The sequence below is a fragment of the Fistularia commersonii genome, chromosome 24 (genome assembly GCF_037954325.1).
Source record: "Fistularia commersonii isolate RoL2024-O1a breed Wild chromosome 24, RoL_Fcom_v1.0, whole genome shotgun sequence".
NCBI lineage: Eukaryota > Metazoa > Chordata > Actinopteri > Syngnathiformes > Fistulariidae > Fistularia > Fistularia commersonii.
The window spans coordinates 11,151,458-11,167,694 of record NC_141307.1 but is presented as its reverse complement, the minus strand read 5'-3'; the positions used below and the strand labels follow the sequence as shown (position 1 = coordinate 11,167,694).

General features: G+C 41.4%; 3 protein-coding genes across 6 annotated transcripts; all 3 read right to left on the bottom strand.

Moving 5' to 3' along the window:
* Window positions 1-201: 201 nt before the first annotated feature.
* Window positions 202-2,835, bottom strand: snx10a (sorting nexin 10a). Of its 3 annotated transcripts, none has more exons than XM_086171475.1 (7): window positions 2,703-2,835; window positions 1,803-1,852; window positions 1,414-1,500; window positions 1,223-1,323; window positions 1,050-1,148; window positions 734-928; window positions 202-665 (listed from the first exon to the last, which is right to left on the bottom strand). In XM_086171475.1, the coding sequence occupies exons 2-7, from the start codon at window positions 1,833-1,835 to the stop codon at window positions 539-541; spliced, it is 642 nt and encodes a 213-aa protein (XP_086027601.1). In that variant the 5' UTR covers window positions 1,836-1,852; window positions 2,703-2,835; the 3' UTR covers window positions 202-538. The 3 variants fall into 3 exon arrangements, with proteins under 3 accessions (XP_086027601.1, XP_086027603.1, XP_086027604.1); XM_086171477.1 differs by having other exon boundaries at window positions 202-662; XM_086171478.1 differs by lacking the exon at window positions 202-665 and having other exon boundaries at window positions 730-928.
* Window positions 2,836-5,163: 2,328 nt separating this feature from the next.
* On the bottom strand, window positions 5,164-8,137 carry cbx3a (chromobox homolog 3a (HP1 gamma homolog, Drosophila)). Of its 2 annotated transcripts, none has more exons than XM_086171220.1 (5): window positions 8,037-8,137; window positions 6,989-7,142; window positions 6,620-6,776; window positions 6,002-6,100; window positions 5,164-5,767 (listed from the first exon to the last, which is right to left on the bottom strand). In XM_086171220.1, the coding sequence occupies exons 1-5, from the start codon at window positions 8,101-8,103 to the stop codon at window positions 5,645-5,647; spliced, it is 600 nt and encodes a 199-aa protein (XP_086027346.1). In that variant the 5' UTR covers window positions 8,104-8,137; the 3' UTR covers window positions 5,164-5,644. The 2 variants fall into 2 exon arrangements, with proteins under 2 accessions (XP_086027346.1, XP_086027347.1); XM_086171221.1 differs by having other exon boundaries at window positions 7,921-8,047.
* A 235-nt stretch (window positions 8,138-8,372) lies between these two features.
* nfe2l3 (nfe2 like bZIP transcription factor 3) lies at window positions 8,373-14,700 on the bottom strand. Its single transcript, XM_086171626.1, has 5 exons — window positions 13,821-14,700; window positions 12,114-12,194; window positions 11,822-11,932; window positions 11,288-11,732; window positions 8,373-10,428 (listed from the first exon to the last, which is right to left on the bottom strand). Exons 1-5 carry the CDS (start codon window positions 14,337-14,339, stop codon window positions 9,659-9,661), a joined length of 1,926 nt encoding a protein of 641 aa, XP_086027752.1. The 5' UTR covers window positions 14,340-14,700; the 3' UTR covers window positions 8,373-9,658.
* Between the last annotated feature and the right edge of the window lie 1,537 nt (window positions 14,701-16,237).

Sequence of the window (16,237 nt, the reverse complement as noted above, 5' to 3'; positions counted from 1 at the left end):
ACCACGGTTTCATGTTTTGATATTCTGTATTGTTTCTCCTGTGGGTTCTTCTTTGCTTACGCTACAACAGCAAATTCCTGGTTGTAAAATCAAGGCAGTTTCAGATACTATACATCTTCAGTAGGCATGAACGTGTTTCTTCAAAGACAGTTTATTCATCCATTAATAAAAGTATTCAAATATTTTCTAAAAATCCCATCAACATGTCTTAACATTTCTTGTAAACCACATAACAGATTCACTGTTAAAACACTGGAAAATAATTAAGTTATAAATGCAATAGTTCAATATCTTTTAAAACTTTTTTCTTAGTACACAGTTAATTAAATGAGGGGTTGCTTTGAGAAAAACTAAAGCACATTCTTTTTTAAAAAGAAATATCAAATGAAGAGGACTGTTACAAGTAAAAGGGACGCTTTTTACTCTTTGGGATTTTAAAGTTCTAGCTCTACGGAGCAGCATAAAGTTAACATGGAGATGCCATTTGCGCCAAAGAGAAAGGCAGCAAAGTACGACTGCCGTGCCTCAGAGCTGCTGTTTATTGGACGACTGTGCTTGACAGCTGAACAAATCCTCCATCTCTGTCAAGGGACGGAAAGAATGGGGGAGGGCTCTCTCTTGTCTGAATTTCCATAATAAGCCCCAATCCTGATGACGAAGAGCTGCTGTGAGGAAAAATTATGGGAAGATCAATTCAGCAATAATTTCAGCAAACCAACTTCTATGAGATTACCTTTCACAGTCTGATTCACAGGAGCCTTTGTCTTCGATTGCACTGATGTGGCCACAGTTGGAGCGCTGTATGGCCTCAGCTACAGTGTACCTGGTTTTACCAAGAGCACACTTTTCCATCTTTGAGATACTCAGGTTGGACTGTAGAAACAGATGGAGTCGACTGTCTGACAGCATCAGTGGTGAATGAAGAACGCTGGAAGACAAGTGATATTCAGAAATGAATACCCTACAAGAAATCAATTATGATGCAAATATGGGATAAGTAGGAAGCAGGCTGTTAACAGAGCCGTCTTTATAGCCAGAGGGCAACTCACACTTCTAAAAACTCCTGCAGGCCTTTCATCCTTCTATTGACTTGCTCAGTGTTCCTCAGACTGAAGAATGGGTTCCAAGGTGGCAACTTTGGTACTTCACTGCACGGAGCAAGTATTAAAATAAAGTTCTGTAGTCCAAAGTTACAAATGACAAATCAAAGAAAACAACCTACATGATCAGAGCATTTTGTTGCAGGCAGTGACGTAGCCAAACAAATTCACTATATCGCCGCCTCACATGTGAAGTCTTCCTTCTAAAACACATGCTATTGGTCTAAAGAGAGACAGTAGTCCAACAGAATTATCACAGCAGCACCATTAAAGATATGTTTTTATGTTTTTAGCTCTTCCAGAGCAGAATCACCTGTAAATAGATCTCATAGTCGACATGGGTGTACCAGAGGTCATCTTTTTGGATTCTTGGGTTTTGAACACAGATGCTGATAAACTCCTTTATTGAAAAAGAAAATCATTGCTTCAAAAGTACTGTACATGTTTTATTCAATTCACATTTGTTCTGCGCTTTCATTTTACTTCCTTCAGACAACCAGCTTAGTTGTGGCAAGGTAAACTATTGTGGAAACAGTTGCTCCATTAATTGCACTGACAAATAATACCAATCGCATTCAGGTGAAGATATTACAGAGCTTTAACTTTTACAAGGTCACTCTTACAATATTCTCACATTAGGGAAAATTGGGTCCAAGCTAAAGCCAAATTAGAAAAATTCACAGAACACACTTAACCACTCACAGTTTTGGAGAGATTGTCAAACAGACTGTTCATGGTGGGGAGGGGGAACCCTGCAAGATTCAGAAAAAAAGGCAGTTAGAGAAGCATTTCAGTTTCCAAAGTCTTTTTGAAAGGCAGGAAATTAATGCTAAGAGACCAAGAGTGGATGTACTATTGACTAAAACAAAAGGGGAAAAATGAGGATTTAGCTTGAGAGGGAAAAATCCTGGCCCAGAACACCTTAATATGGGCTCACTGACCAAAACAGGATTTGAAATTAAAGCCTCTTTTGTACACATAAGCAGAATTGCCTGCAAAGCAGCTCTTTCCTTATTTAAAAGAGAACGGATACCATGACACTCAAAAACAATTTCTTAAGTGCAAGTATATAAACAATTATTAAAGTGCGTACATCAACCTCACACTGAGAGTATACCTCTTGGTTGGGGATGTATAGAATAAAGGTAAAACCAGGCTTTAGATTGATGTATCATTATTTATACTCTAAATCAGTCAAGACAAGGATAACTCTTTGAATACAGCTTAGGGTTAAGACGCAGATGAACAAACGGCCTCCAACAGAGCATCACCTGGTGAGCGGTCAAGCCCGGTTCAAGGTAAGATATTATGTGACTCCGGGGATCAGCTCACAAATTTAAAAAGTGGATACACTTTATACAATCCGTGCAAACACAGTAAAACAAACAAAAAAAACAACTTTCCTCTTATTTCCCATTTAGACATAACGGAAGTGCTAATAACCTCCCCAGGCTACAATTTAGCATAATTTTACGTCGCTTTAACGGCGACGTAGAGGAGAAACGCACATTTCACAACAAAACAAACAAACAAACAACGGGTTAATGATCCAAACGTGCAGTTCATTTAGATGTATTAGAGCTCTAAAAAACGGACACTTACACGAATTGAGAAATTCCGACCTCGACTTCAGTGCGGATCCCACAGCCCGCGGTGCTTGTCCGGTGTTAGCTTGAGACCTGGAGCAGCCTAGGGAATCCAGCCCTGAAAATGAAGCTCGACCCCCGCGACCGGTTCACGCCTTCTTTGGCCCGTTAACACAACGCGAAGACAAAGGGGGGGAGAAAAAAAACAAACAAACAAAGATATTACTTAGTTGTTTTGTATTTATATAATTACACGACAGAGCAACCGCCCATTGATCGTATTCTTTGTCGAGGTCTAAATGCACACCTGCGGCCTAATTAAGATAAACGGTATCACCTGGGTCGGGGAGGTTACCGGATACCCGGATGTTCGTTAGCCGCATTAGCACAACAAAAACAACAACAACATACAAGGAATGCATATATTTTAATATATTTTTAATTTAATTTTGAGGACTTGTTTTTTTTATATATTCCATACAGGATTCATGCCCCCAAATAGACTTGCATTCTCTTCCAAATGATTGCATCATTTCCTCGATATTTTACAAATAATATTTGCTACGTAGAATGTATTATTGTTTTTATTTACATGGATACAACGTCAGGTAGGGATGCTTAACAGCATACCTGTACTTTTTATCTACTTGTATATTTTCTACACCCAATGGGTGCCCCCAGTGCCCCGTCATCTTGTACTTTTTGTCTTTTTTCTCCTATGTTGTCTATTGATATCATACTGCAAACTAAATTGCCCTTCAGGGACAATGAAAGCTTGAAGGAAGTAAGAAAATCATCCCAGTACCCACAAAAAGAGCTGTCGGTTACTACAATAATGTTGAATAGAATAGAAAAAAAAACAGGAACAAACTTACTACACATCCCAGCATTCTTACCTGGGTTCTCGACCTTCTACTTGAAAGTGCTGTCGAAGGAATAGTCTGATGTTGAGTGGCACGTTGGCTTCTAGTATTCAAGGGCGGTTAAAGTATTCTATTTGAATATAAAGGTTTGTTTATCATGGGTGGAGCCTGGTGGATATCAAACAGAGAAAAGATAGTTAAAATAACAGCTATACGTTTGGTTTTGATCACGGTTTGTACGCTAAACAAAACTCATTGTCCTAATGGAAAAAAATTCATTTCGGATGTTTGTTCAGTTTGGCTTTTCTCTCTGGTTATGCGGTTGATGTGTTCTATAAATCCATGGTTAAAGTCTGAAAACATTTGCATATAAGTGATAAGAGCTGCATTGATTAGAGCAGGGGTTACTGCATTGTGTCCCCGTCTCCCTCGGTCTAGTAGGTGGTGCAGGGGGCGGAGGCCACATAGATTATTTCAAAAATTAGTACTGTAATTCAATTAAAGAGGTTGTGTGTTGTGTCTGCAACACACCTTTCACTGGCTGAAGTGAATGAAGTTTACATGCCTCTTTGTCTTATTCTAGAATCGCCCAACTTCATGTATTGAACTAAATCATGTAATTGTAATCTCTGAGGTCACGAGTTTACAACAACTTCCCAGGGGTCCAGCGTCTAAAACATTTGGAATCCTCTCAGTTAGAACTTTATTGTGATTGAAATGTTGCAAATTTAAAATAGGTCAACGATGGATGGTGCCTCTTGATCTCTTGAACTTTGTCCATTTGTGTTTTTTAAAAGGGTTATAAAGTTTTGCTGGGTTTTTGGCAAACTGTCAATCACATTTTGAGGAACAAGTGCACTGGCCTTCTAAACGAAATCTAAAAACTCAGTTTAATGTCCAAATAGTGACGTTATCTTGGCCATATCAAAATGAGTGTTCATTGTTTTCCAATCATGGCACAGGTGGATCCACTGCCCTGAGTGTTGAGACTCTTTTGTTGACACACCAGTCTCAAAGTATCTGTTTCAAACTGGGCTCTTTCACTTTCTAATTTGTGTGCTTTTTAAGACTGTGACAAAGAAAACTCCCTCTCCGCAGTGAAGGGAACCGACTCCAGGCAAAGGTGGCAATATACTTTCTCTGGCTCTCGTTGCTTCCATGATGCCATTTGGGCTAAAATACCCAGTAGTTTGCTGAATCTCACTTTTACTTTGAATACAACCAGCTACATGTGGCTTTAACTCCTAAATTCATTCATTGTGGAGATAAAAGGGTCATTATCAAACTCCCAAGACAGCAGTTCTTCTGCTGCTGCATCTGCATATGTTACAACTAGGAGTTAGCCCTTTGCAACATGTTGGTAAAAAATAAGGGTAAAAGAAAGACTACATGTGTACAATTCAATAGGAGTTCCCCAAGTTGAATGGCAAATACTTGGCAGAAACATCCTATACTCTGAAATGTTTGATTAATGTAGTGCCTAAGTGGAAAGAATACTTTTTTTCTGATGCACCATTTATGAAAATATTAGATTTAGGCAATCTTTTTTTCAAGGACGGTCAGGAGCCAATTGACTTCACTCACTCCCAAAAAGTTGATGACAACCAAAGCATATGTTTGATTACATAAAACCTTTATTAGAGCTTGAACACAACATCTAAAAATGAGTTTCCGAAACACTTATTGGGGGACGATATAAGCAGTAATGTGAACGGAACACAGGTTTACAAAAAGACCAGTCCTGTAAATGTAGATGCGAACGAGCAATTTGACAAACAGACCAAAACAGCCATTCAGAATTTAACAAGCAATAAACAGTAGAATATGGCAGATTAAATGGGAGTATGGCTATAATTACATAATCACATCAATCATAAAGAGTATGACAATGGAAGACTTCTCACAACACCATCAGCTACTCCCTCATGGTCAATCCAGCTAATTGTATGAAACATGGCAGCTCTTCTTGAATAACACGCAATGGACATTTAGAAACTTTAGGAAACGAAACTAAAGCAGCTAAAGCTAGAAGGCAAGCCAAAGAAAACTGTCCTGAGGAAAGGGGTACAGGAGGTGCAGCGACCGGAGGGAAATACTACGGCGCCTCATCTTCAGGACAGGAATGCCACGTTAGTCTCTCCTCGTAGAAGGAAATAACCACCTGTGGACAGCGCATGTTTGCTTGACGTGCCGGGACGAGGTCTGCTTCATCAGAGTCCTTCCTGTAACAAAGATTGACACTGACATTAAACAAATTCATTTCATCTGAAAAATCCAGTTTTCAAATTAAATCGAAGGAGACTCTTCCGCCCGTTGGATGTAAACAAGATTTTTATGTTGTTGCTATTTATTTGGAGCAGAGAAATAAAAACAGAGGCGCAAACATGAGATGGGAAGTGGCTGCTGTTTATGAACATTTCGCCTGCGTCAAATTAAAAATATTACCCATTACTTGCCATTTCATCAGAAACATTAACTCTCCACTGCTGTCCGTGGCACCAATTATCCTCTCTGGCTCAAGGTTTCTTGCAAAGCCTCGTGGCTTCTCAGCCTGGGGTGTGAGAACAGAACACATTTTAATGGGGCAAATTAGCATGTCAGAGAACGACGGGTAATTATTGATCAGACAAAGATGGATGTCTTCTACTCAGCTCAGTCCTTCAGTGCTGCACTGACTTCCATGTATCTTTCATAGCAGTTGTCCTTTAAAAAAAATGGTATGCAACACCATTTGTTTCCCCCTACTCTAAAAAGTGTGGCATTAAATGACTTTAGAAACCCTCAATACTCCTTTCCTTACTGAAAATACTTATCATATATATATATATATATATCCCAACATTGAGACTTTCACGAGGTGAGAAGCGGGACACTAAACTACCTTTTTAATCAAGTCTATATTTGTCCTTCACACACTGGCTTCAAACTATTCTTAATGAGACTACTTGTAGATATGCCTTTTACAGATTAGATTCACGGCATATTTTGCATAAATCACTCTGCAGACCCATCAACCTTGAAACTCACTGGAGGAAACATTTCGGACCACAGGGCAATGGAGTGAACTCACAACTTCTTTTTTCTTGACTTCATTTTCTGGCTCTTCTGTCGACGACTTCCTTTTCACAGGAGCGGGTTTCTCCTTAACGTTCTTCTGCGCCTCCAGGAACGCCGAGATCAGCTCCGGACAATCCAGGTTCTCTTCTGGCTCCCAAGTATTGTCAGCGCTGCACGGGCACAACCAAGGTCAAAAACCCACACATCTTTGCATTGATTTTGAGAAAATGAGACTGAGGATTAAGTTACAATCTACTCTTAGAACCATGTTGCGTGCACACTGGCTGCAGCCACAAGAAACACAGACATAAGCATAGCACAATCCCCATACCAGGGAAGCACTTCCAGCTCAGCTGGGAGGTAGGCGTCCCAGCCAACTCACTCTGTAAAGCCTTTCCACTTCAGGAAGAACTCTACTTTCCCATTCACAACACGCTGATCCAGTACTTTTTCCACAACAAATTCCTCAGGTTCTTCCTGTGCTCCTGGCATGTCCCTCTTTGTCTTAGTTGTCTGCTTCTTGCCCATACTTTGCTCTGCAAACACAAAATGTAGTCAAAACTCCAAAACGTCGTTTATTCTCCTGCAATACCAGTCAAAAAACCCTATAATAATATAAATAAGTGGAGAGGCGTTTCTACACAACATCCTAATCAGGTGAAGGTACACTACATATGACCACGTTGGGGGAGGGGGGCGCATACACGACAATGCTTTAGTAAACAATGCAGTGTGCATGGCTAAGAAGTTAAAAGTTAAAACTAGCCCAAAGGCGAAAAAAGGTGTGTTTTGTGACTTGAACAATGTTTTTTTTGCATTAAGAAGCCGGATTTTCCAATTCCGAACAGGCATTTGTTGTCACACGCTAGCTTCAATGATTCACACAAGCACGTCAAAGCGAACGAGAGAAGTTAATGTTACTCCAGCGAGTTAGAATAAAATTCTACATAAAAATTGTGTAAACGGAAAATGAAAATGACTCGAAGGCTAGAAAATGAAATTGTCTCGAAGCTTGACGGATAAAGCGCGAAAATATCATTTTAAAGGCCCGGTGCTACCATAACATTAGCCGCGTGCTAAGCTAATAGGTAAAGATGTAGCCGGAACAATGTAGTACGCCAGAAGGAAGTCACAACATGGCGATGGATGGCTCGGATAGACATCTCGGTCTTTTCACACCAGATTTTAATCGTAATAACTCGACACTTGTTTCAAAAACGACGATAGATTAGCGTTTTAAACGCGGATCGCACGAAACTGAGCGATCGCGCATCTGCGCGTAACAAAGGTTTCTCTGTTGGTTGTTTTTCTTACGATAGCAAGTTAGGGCGTCGTGGAAACGCGGCGATCACGACACGCATTTTCTTTTAACTTGGCGAGCAAAACAACAAAAACAAAAGCACGACTCGATTTCAAGGATGCCTCCTTACCACGCGGTCTGTGGCCTCTCTCTCTCTCCCCCTCCCTTTGCCCCTTCTCTCTCTCTCCCTCCCTCATTCTGTCTCTCTCCCTGTTCTGATTCCGCCAAAAGCGAACCGCGGGTTTTCTACGAGAAGCCGGGAGGAACAAGCTGCACCGTTCGCGAAAGACTCCTCCTCACACTGTGTCGCAAGAAATACACACTCGTGGTTTATCTTTTTTTTTCTTTAATTAAAAAAAAAATTCATATCTGCAAGAATGTAATTAAATTCCCTAAGAACAATATACTGTGACACTCCAACAGTCAACATGCGATCGACACCTCCCGCAACAAATAAAAACAAAAGGACATTTCATGGATTTAATCATCAATGTCAATAATTTTCCACACCAGAAAATTAAATACAGATTTGAAGGGCTGAAAAAAAAAAAAAGACTGACGTTTCGCACATTTTCGCACCTTTCTAAATATATCACACACATGTCGATGACCGTGGTGTCGCGTTACTCAATTCATCTTCATAATAAACTCAGAAGGCAGTTTGCACACATCATTCATTCCTATTAAATAGTGTTGATTGTATGTTTTGAAAGGAGACGCTTGAGGAAATTTTCTTTTCGAATGAAGGATTGTTTGACAGGATTGGTAATTCAATCAGTCACAGTGCAGAAGGGTGTCCAAAAATTCTTTTGCTAAAATCTAGAGTATAAACCAATGTGTGAGGTAGAATATAATCTCAAAACTCTGAAGTGAACTTTAGCTGAAATGCAGTTATTCAAGCTCAATTTAAAACAAAAGTCACTCAAAAAAATATTAGAATATTTATGGGCCACAAACGCACACATGCACGCACACAAACACACACAAAACAAACTTCAAAATTAAGGCCTAGTCAGTTAAATCATTGGTATAGTGGATGCCCTCGAGACATGTAAAGAAAAAAAATGTGTGTTTCATCGTTTCAATTTAGATGTCGACTTAACAGTGCAGCCTCTGAAAAGTGAGGGTTTGTAAACTCAAGTACCATGCCATCAGTGACAGTGGGCATGGGAATTTCAGGAACTTCAAAAATTGTAATAAATATGATGTTTAATGTACTCCATGTACTGGGTGTACTTTGAGGGGCAAGGCTACATTGGAAATACAAGCAGGACCCTCCCAAGATCGTTATCAATTTACTGTCACATTGTTGGCCGTGTTGACTTTTGGACATGACTAGCCATCCTTAGTTCTGTTGCTTCATACAAATGGCAAGATTCAAGGACTTTTTATGTGAACAGCCACATACAAAGAGTGGTAGCATCTCCCGCAGCTGAGCTGTTCCTTTTCGCACCTTTGGTGCCTTATCCATCCTCACTAAGCAAAGAATGTCCAGTGTGTAAGCTACATTGTTGCGATGATTTTTTTTTTTCTCCCCCCCCTCCAAGGAACATGTTATTTATTCCTGTCCCGAGTTCTCTGTTTTTATTTTATTTTTTTTGCAGCTTTTGTTGTTTTAGGCTTCTGACAGAAGTGAATCCAGACACACTTTTTTTTTTATGCAGAAAAGATCCCCAAAAAACAGAGTCCAGCAAGTCAGTTCAGAAATATCCACAAACCTAAAAGTCTTAGGTTTCAACTGGACATGTTGAGTCATTGTTTTTTGCCCTTCTTCCTCTTGTCTGATTTACTGCCAGTTGATTTGGACATAGCGGGCCTTGTTACAGGTTGAACCACAACCCCTCCATCAGCCCTGCACTGCAGGGTAAATCTGTCTGGGTTCAGCGACTGTCCTGAATCATCCCGCAGTCGGGCCAGCACGTCCCTGGTAAGCTGTTGTATTTGTTGACCCACAGCGCACATCGTTTTGGCTGTGAGCTGCTTCTCCCTCAACAATCTGTCCCTTTGAGCTTGTAACTTTTCCACCTCCTCCTGCAGCCCTGTGATCACATCGAGTTTGCGCTTGCGGCAGTTCTGTGCCGCCAGTTTGTTCTTCCCCCGCCTGCGGATGTCCCTCAGCAGGGTCACTTGCTCGGAGGAGAAGCCGTGACCATCTACAAGCTCCAGGAACTCCTCCACGGGCATGTGGACGATTTGGAGAACTGAAAACGGGATGCACATAGCACGTGCCCGTAGCTCATCTCGACTCAGCTCCCTCTCCTCCAAAATTGGCCCGTCACCTTCACCGTAAGGTTCCTCTTTAATACCTTTGTGGGCAGGCGTTGCCGATGGCTGGTGAAAGAAAGCTGGGGATGAGTAGCTGTGGTCATGCCACACGTTTCCGGTCAGATCAACGGGCGACCACAGCGTGTTGTGGTCTGCGCTGCCTTTAGCTGGCACCGAATCCACCTCGCTGCTGTAGCCTGTGGCTCCACACTCTTCCTCACAGTATAAACTGGATGATGATGACATCTCAGACGAGTCTGGAGGAAGGGAGGAAAAAGGAGTTCATTTAGTTTATTTGTATGTGACCCAACATTTACTTGGCGCCTCGGGCTATATTTAGGTCGGCTCAGGGCAAAACAAAGGGAATTTTACGGAGAAAGAAAGTACTGAAAAAAGTGCTCTGTGTTCAGAAGATGGAGTTCTTCACTTTACCCTCCTATTTTACGCTACACAGCAAGGAAAACAATGAGAGAAAAATGCTCAAGGAGATAACAGGGTCAGACTGAACTCAGCACAGAGCACCGGGAACATGATTGCAGCAGTCAGTTCTAAGGAAGGAAAACATTTTTATGCATAAGTGGGTTAATTACTAAACTGCGTGGTGAATACATAGTTGTCTAATGGGGTTCCCGCTTGCTCGGGAGAGTCATTTGTTTTACACATCGAGCATAAAGCTAACCATTAATGACAAGGTTATGGGCACCAATGGTTTTATGCACACTCAAATTCTCTTTAGTATACACTGCTGATTTCTCCTAACAGGTGGTGATAAATGTCTGGTCTCTACACACTAGGTTATCCGGTAAAGCGGTCCGTTTATTGAGTGAGCTAGAATAGACCGATCAGTCTAGTTTTATTGGTTAGAGTTGCCTCGTTCTCATATACACGTGCACACAAGTGCATTTGGAGAGGAAGTTACTGAAGAAGTGAGATAACGAGAGCTAGCAGACACGATTGTAATCGATTTTTAGTGTTCAAGTGCGAGATGGAAAAAACGGAGCGCCGGCTAAAGTGTTTTGCCTCCGGCTTCCAACCAAAAGTGTCATGATGCCTATAAACTGAAGTGGGACTATGACAACCTTAAATTAGAATAAACTGATGTCAACATCAACCAACCTGGGGACACTGGACCTCCAGAGCTGCTCTCCAAAGACAGACCAGAATCCGAGTCCAAGTCCTCAAGGACCTGTGGGTTTATGTTGTCTAGACAGCCCAAAATTTGAGTGTCTATGGTATCCAGGCATTCCAAACCCAGTTGATTGATCTGGTCAAAGACCGCCTCATCAAGGCAGCCACCTACTGTGTTTCCGGTTAAATTACATACTGAGACAAAGGGGAGTGCAGCCAGGCCCAGGGCCATCCCTGGGGAAGCATGCGAGGAGTCGCTGGATTCCGATCTGAAAAGGGATCTTTGCTGTTGGGCCATCGCTGTGGCATCCACTCTGTCCAACGGCAGACCAATTGCACCGCCATTTACCATGGCATCTTGCAAACTGACATCCTGACTGATGGCACTGGTCATATCTGCATCGAGGTCAGTCAGGCGGAGAGAGTCCAGCTCCTACAATGGAGGCAAGGAGTTTGGCTTAATGTCAATCTTTGCAATTAAAAAGTCAGCATGGGACACAAGCTCAGGCGTTGGACACTTACTTCGAGGTCAGTGACAGAGAGTGGGAGCAAATGGCTCCAAGGCTGGTGGGTATCAGTGGCTGCAGGGGGGCGTTCTGGATCAGACAGTGCAGTGACGCCTTCAAGCAGACTCTGGAGTCGAGAAAACGTTGAAGGAAGAAATATAGATTCTTTTCAATTGATTTCAACACTTAATCCTCATGTAACCGGAAAATAAAGAGTCCATAGATGGAATAATTGTATTTATGCACAAGCACGCACACACACACACATATATATATATACACAACCACTTGACCAAACAGGATCATACCTCTTGCTCAAGCGTGGAACTGTGAGCCAGCTGAGTGACTGGAACCGTCTCTTCCTCTTCTTTAACTTTAGCATCAACCTCCTGATAGGGCAAAGAAAGACAAGAGGAAGAGAGGAGCTGGTAGACCAAAGTGTGGAATGATTTAATGAATAACATGAGATGCCAGTCATTTTGATGGCTGATAGCATCACATTTTTAGTACGGTAACCCTTAGCTGTGCCAGCAGATAAAGGTTTTTGTTTCACTTTGCAAGAAAACATTTGTTTCAAGCAAACTCTCGATGGTAATCAACCCAATAGAAACTGGTTCTATGTTCAAACTGCTGCCAGGTAGGATCTGAACCGTTCTAAATGCCTTAGGTTTGTGCAGGTATGTTTATGTATATAAACCAGTGCTCAGAGGCAAGCATGTTGCAGGGCCATTCCAATGCACTGGCCAAAGCCACAATATAAGTTAGTAGCTCTGTTTCAACAATATTTTTGTTATAATCCATACCGAGGTAAGCCATTTTTTCTGTCTAGACGCACTCTGATAAGAGGATGGCACATACCAAGGTCTCTTTTGGAGGGTTTCGTGTTTTTATGATAGAAAAAAGGCTGCCCTGTTCTTCAATACATGTGAGAGGCGATACTGTGGTCTTGATATGAGGCTGAATGTTTACTCAATTACTTCTGATTATTTTCTGATGGCAGTGCTCAATGTTTCCCCTTTGAAACAGTGTTTGTCCACAAACCATAACAATTTCAAGCTGCAGTGAGTTGTCCTATTTGTCTTTGGGATGGGCTGAAGAATATGTAATGTTGCCCTAAAGTTAGTTGGGCTATTTCTCTTTGGGATGGGCTGGAGAATATGTAATGTTACAACCCCTCTTTATCCGTATGAATCAGCACATGGATCACCGCTTTTGTGTTCGCAGGCAGGGTGTGGGTCTAAGAAAATAATTCTCCACCTCTCACACTGCAGCTGGTGGTTAAGTCTGCAGAAAGGAGATATAGTTACACAACTGGCAACATCACATGCCCTTGGGGCTTAACATCCAAAAGGCAGCTGTTCCTTGTTTGAGCGCCAAAGTGTCAATCTGTAGTAAACGTGAATGTTGAGGCGTGGGAGTTATTTCAGTCAAAAATAAATTAGACAGGAGTGAGATGACAAATGACGTCCGCAGAGAATGCATGAAGCAGCAAGTGGCAATTAGGGGATGCTAACAACCACAAACTTTTGAGGGCAAAACAAAGTTCTTTGTCAGAATGCGTCAGGTGCAGCAGACACTTACACAACAGGGATGCAGAAAGGAAGCACACATCTGTATGCCATACAAAAGCTTGCCAAGCAGGTTTTTTTTTGTCAAGAAGTAACTTCTTGACAAAACTGAGCTGCAAATCTTTGGTAAAAACTGTCCAATGATGTAAATATGCTAGTCCAAATACTGACTCCATGTGGTGGCACGTGACCAATTATGAAAGTGAAATTCTGTCTAAAGGCTGTTACATCATTTGGTTGTATTTTTTAAATCTGATTTCCTCTTACACCAAGTATTGTAACAACAATGAGGACAAAAATATGGGAACTACTTCTTGCATAACATTGCTTTGCTCTGGCTATTTGGCAATCACTGTGTGATAAGTTTCAGCAGCAACACTCCTGATCTAATTGCTAAGCTGCAAAACAACAAAACCGCTTAATGTTGGATCACAAACACGAACTTGCCTTCCTAAGAAACTCGCTGGCTCCAGCGATATACGGGCCTTGTCCCACCTCAGGCGATGTTTGGCACAGTTCTTGCTCATTGTCGCGCAGGTTTTCACCCTCATCTGTGGCTTCGTATCCAGAGTTTTCAAGCCCTAAGTCGTTGCCACTGCTGTTGTTTGCGGACAGCTGCCCACACTCGGCGTTGTCAGTGGCAGACACTTGGTGCACCAGCCATGCGTTCAAGTGTGTGGGAAACCGGGGGGAGCCGAGAGTCCGCACATTGTTAAGCAGCCGACGGCTTGCAAAGAAGTAATCCAGCTCAGGACATTTGGGGTGCACGGTGTATCCGTCAAGCGTGTCTCTCAAATTGTGGAAGGGTGTCTGGATGTAAGCTGAGCTCTGACCCAAGTTATTCTCAATTAAGGGTGGATAGTAGCCGTTTAAGTAGCTGTCGATGTCCACACGGACTCCAATCAAACTGAGCAGGATCGTCCACTGAATCAGACCTTCTGTCATGTACTTTTTCACGACTTGCATTTTCTAACTACGCGTGAACCCGCTGACGGTCGCGAAATACTGGCCCGTTAAACGAACGGACAAAACGGAAAAACGTTAACAAAAGAGCACGCCTTCCCCTGTCAGACAAAGAGGTTTCGCCTGTACCGGCGAAATCGTTGTGCAGCTAACGTTATGCTAGCTGTTAGCCGCCAGCTTTAATTGTCAGTTAACGCGAAATCATCGAAACAATCATAGGGAAAGCGACACCTTTCAACCCCGCGGTATTTCCCAGGTGTCGCCCCCGTGATATGTATCTATTAAACTTACCAAATGCTCCTAAATACACCCAAAAAGAAATATCGCTAAAGCTAACGCTGTCACCATTGAGAGCCGCTTGTGAGAGAACTTCAGGGGAGAATTTGCATGCATCATGCACATTGGGTAACGGTGTTCACCAAGAATGATTATCATTGGACGAGACACACGTCAATTATACTTTGACCAATAAGCGCTGAGTAATCTTTGACAAATGCCGTCTGCACCCACCCATGGCCTTTATCAACTACTCTCAGTATCTTTTAACAGGATTGTCAGTATTCGATCTTATATTTTGAATGTGAAATATTATAAAACCACTAATTTTCTTACAGCCAGTCGGTTATCTGGGGAAATGGAGGTTTCGGTGTCAGTTCCGGAATGTTTGTGCTACTGACCTGCATTTGTCCAGTCCACATACGAGACCGTATCTGTAGCCTGGTGGTGAAAGTCTGCATTACATTTCAATCACATTTGACTGTATTTACAGTACAGTTTAGACCTTATTGAATATAAAAATATAAATATTTGTCAAAAATTTCGTTTCACGTATGTGCTACTCATGTCATAAAAAGTTACAGTAAAAAGATCTGGCAACACACTTGTATGATAACATCCCGCATTATTTTGCTTCTCTGCAAATCTGCTGGTGCTCTCAGGCCTCTACCATTCTCATCCAAGAAGCAGGCATGACAACATTGATGCCATTTATTTATCTTTCATTTTAAAAAAGCCATGCAAATTGTCATCATACTACCTGAAAATGTAGTAATTGCCTTGACTATTATGACAAGACAACCAAATCACAGGAAGGATGAATGAATAAAATGATTTTGATAGAAAAGTAATTTTTTTCCCTGAAGGAGTACAGGACAAAAATATTAAATCGCGGATGGAATTACAGTGATTTCTTAATAGACTTCTGCAATAGTGAATATCAAAATTCTTCAGTTACAGTTTATCAAATGTGTAACGTTATTATGCTGCACACATTAAAACACATCATCTGGGAATTGGGAAAACATTTTAATGCAATGTAAGTAACTAAAGGAATCAGGAAATTAGCCAACAAATTAATCTGTGATGACTATACGCCGACATCTTGTATCTGTACCAAATAATGTCAACAATTTGTTATGACACAGTGTAACTTGTGCTGCAAAGCTAGAGCATCTAATCAAGTAGATTTAAGAAAGATACTGTACATTTATATTTACTCTTCATCAAACTGCGTGATAGACACCTTCAAAATTCCTGGCCTGCCTGACTAAATCTTAAAAGTCGGTTATGTTTTTTTCCAAAACACTTTGTTAAATTTCTGATTCTCTGGCGAGCTCATACAAGAAACAGCATTGTGAGAATTAAGCCTTTTTCATTTTCAGTCTGTGAACTACTGTAATCATATTAGTGTTAATATCACAACAAAACACGGAGAAAAAAAAACACTAGAACATCATAAAATAATGAAAAGGTAATATTGATTTCAAAAATGTTCTCGGGGGGTGGGGGGTCAACAACAAAGGTCACAGTACCCTTTCCTCGTGGGCATTAATATCTGAGGAAAGATAAATGCTGCACTCTCAAATGCCGCTTTCCGTGTTGCACATGAAATATTTACGAGG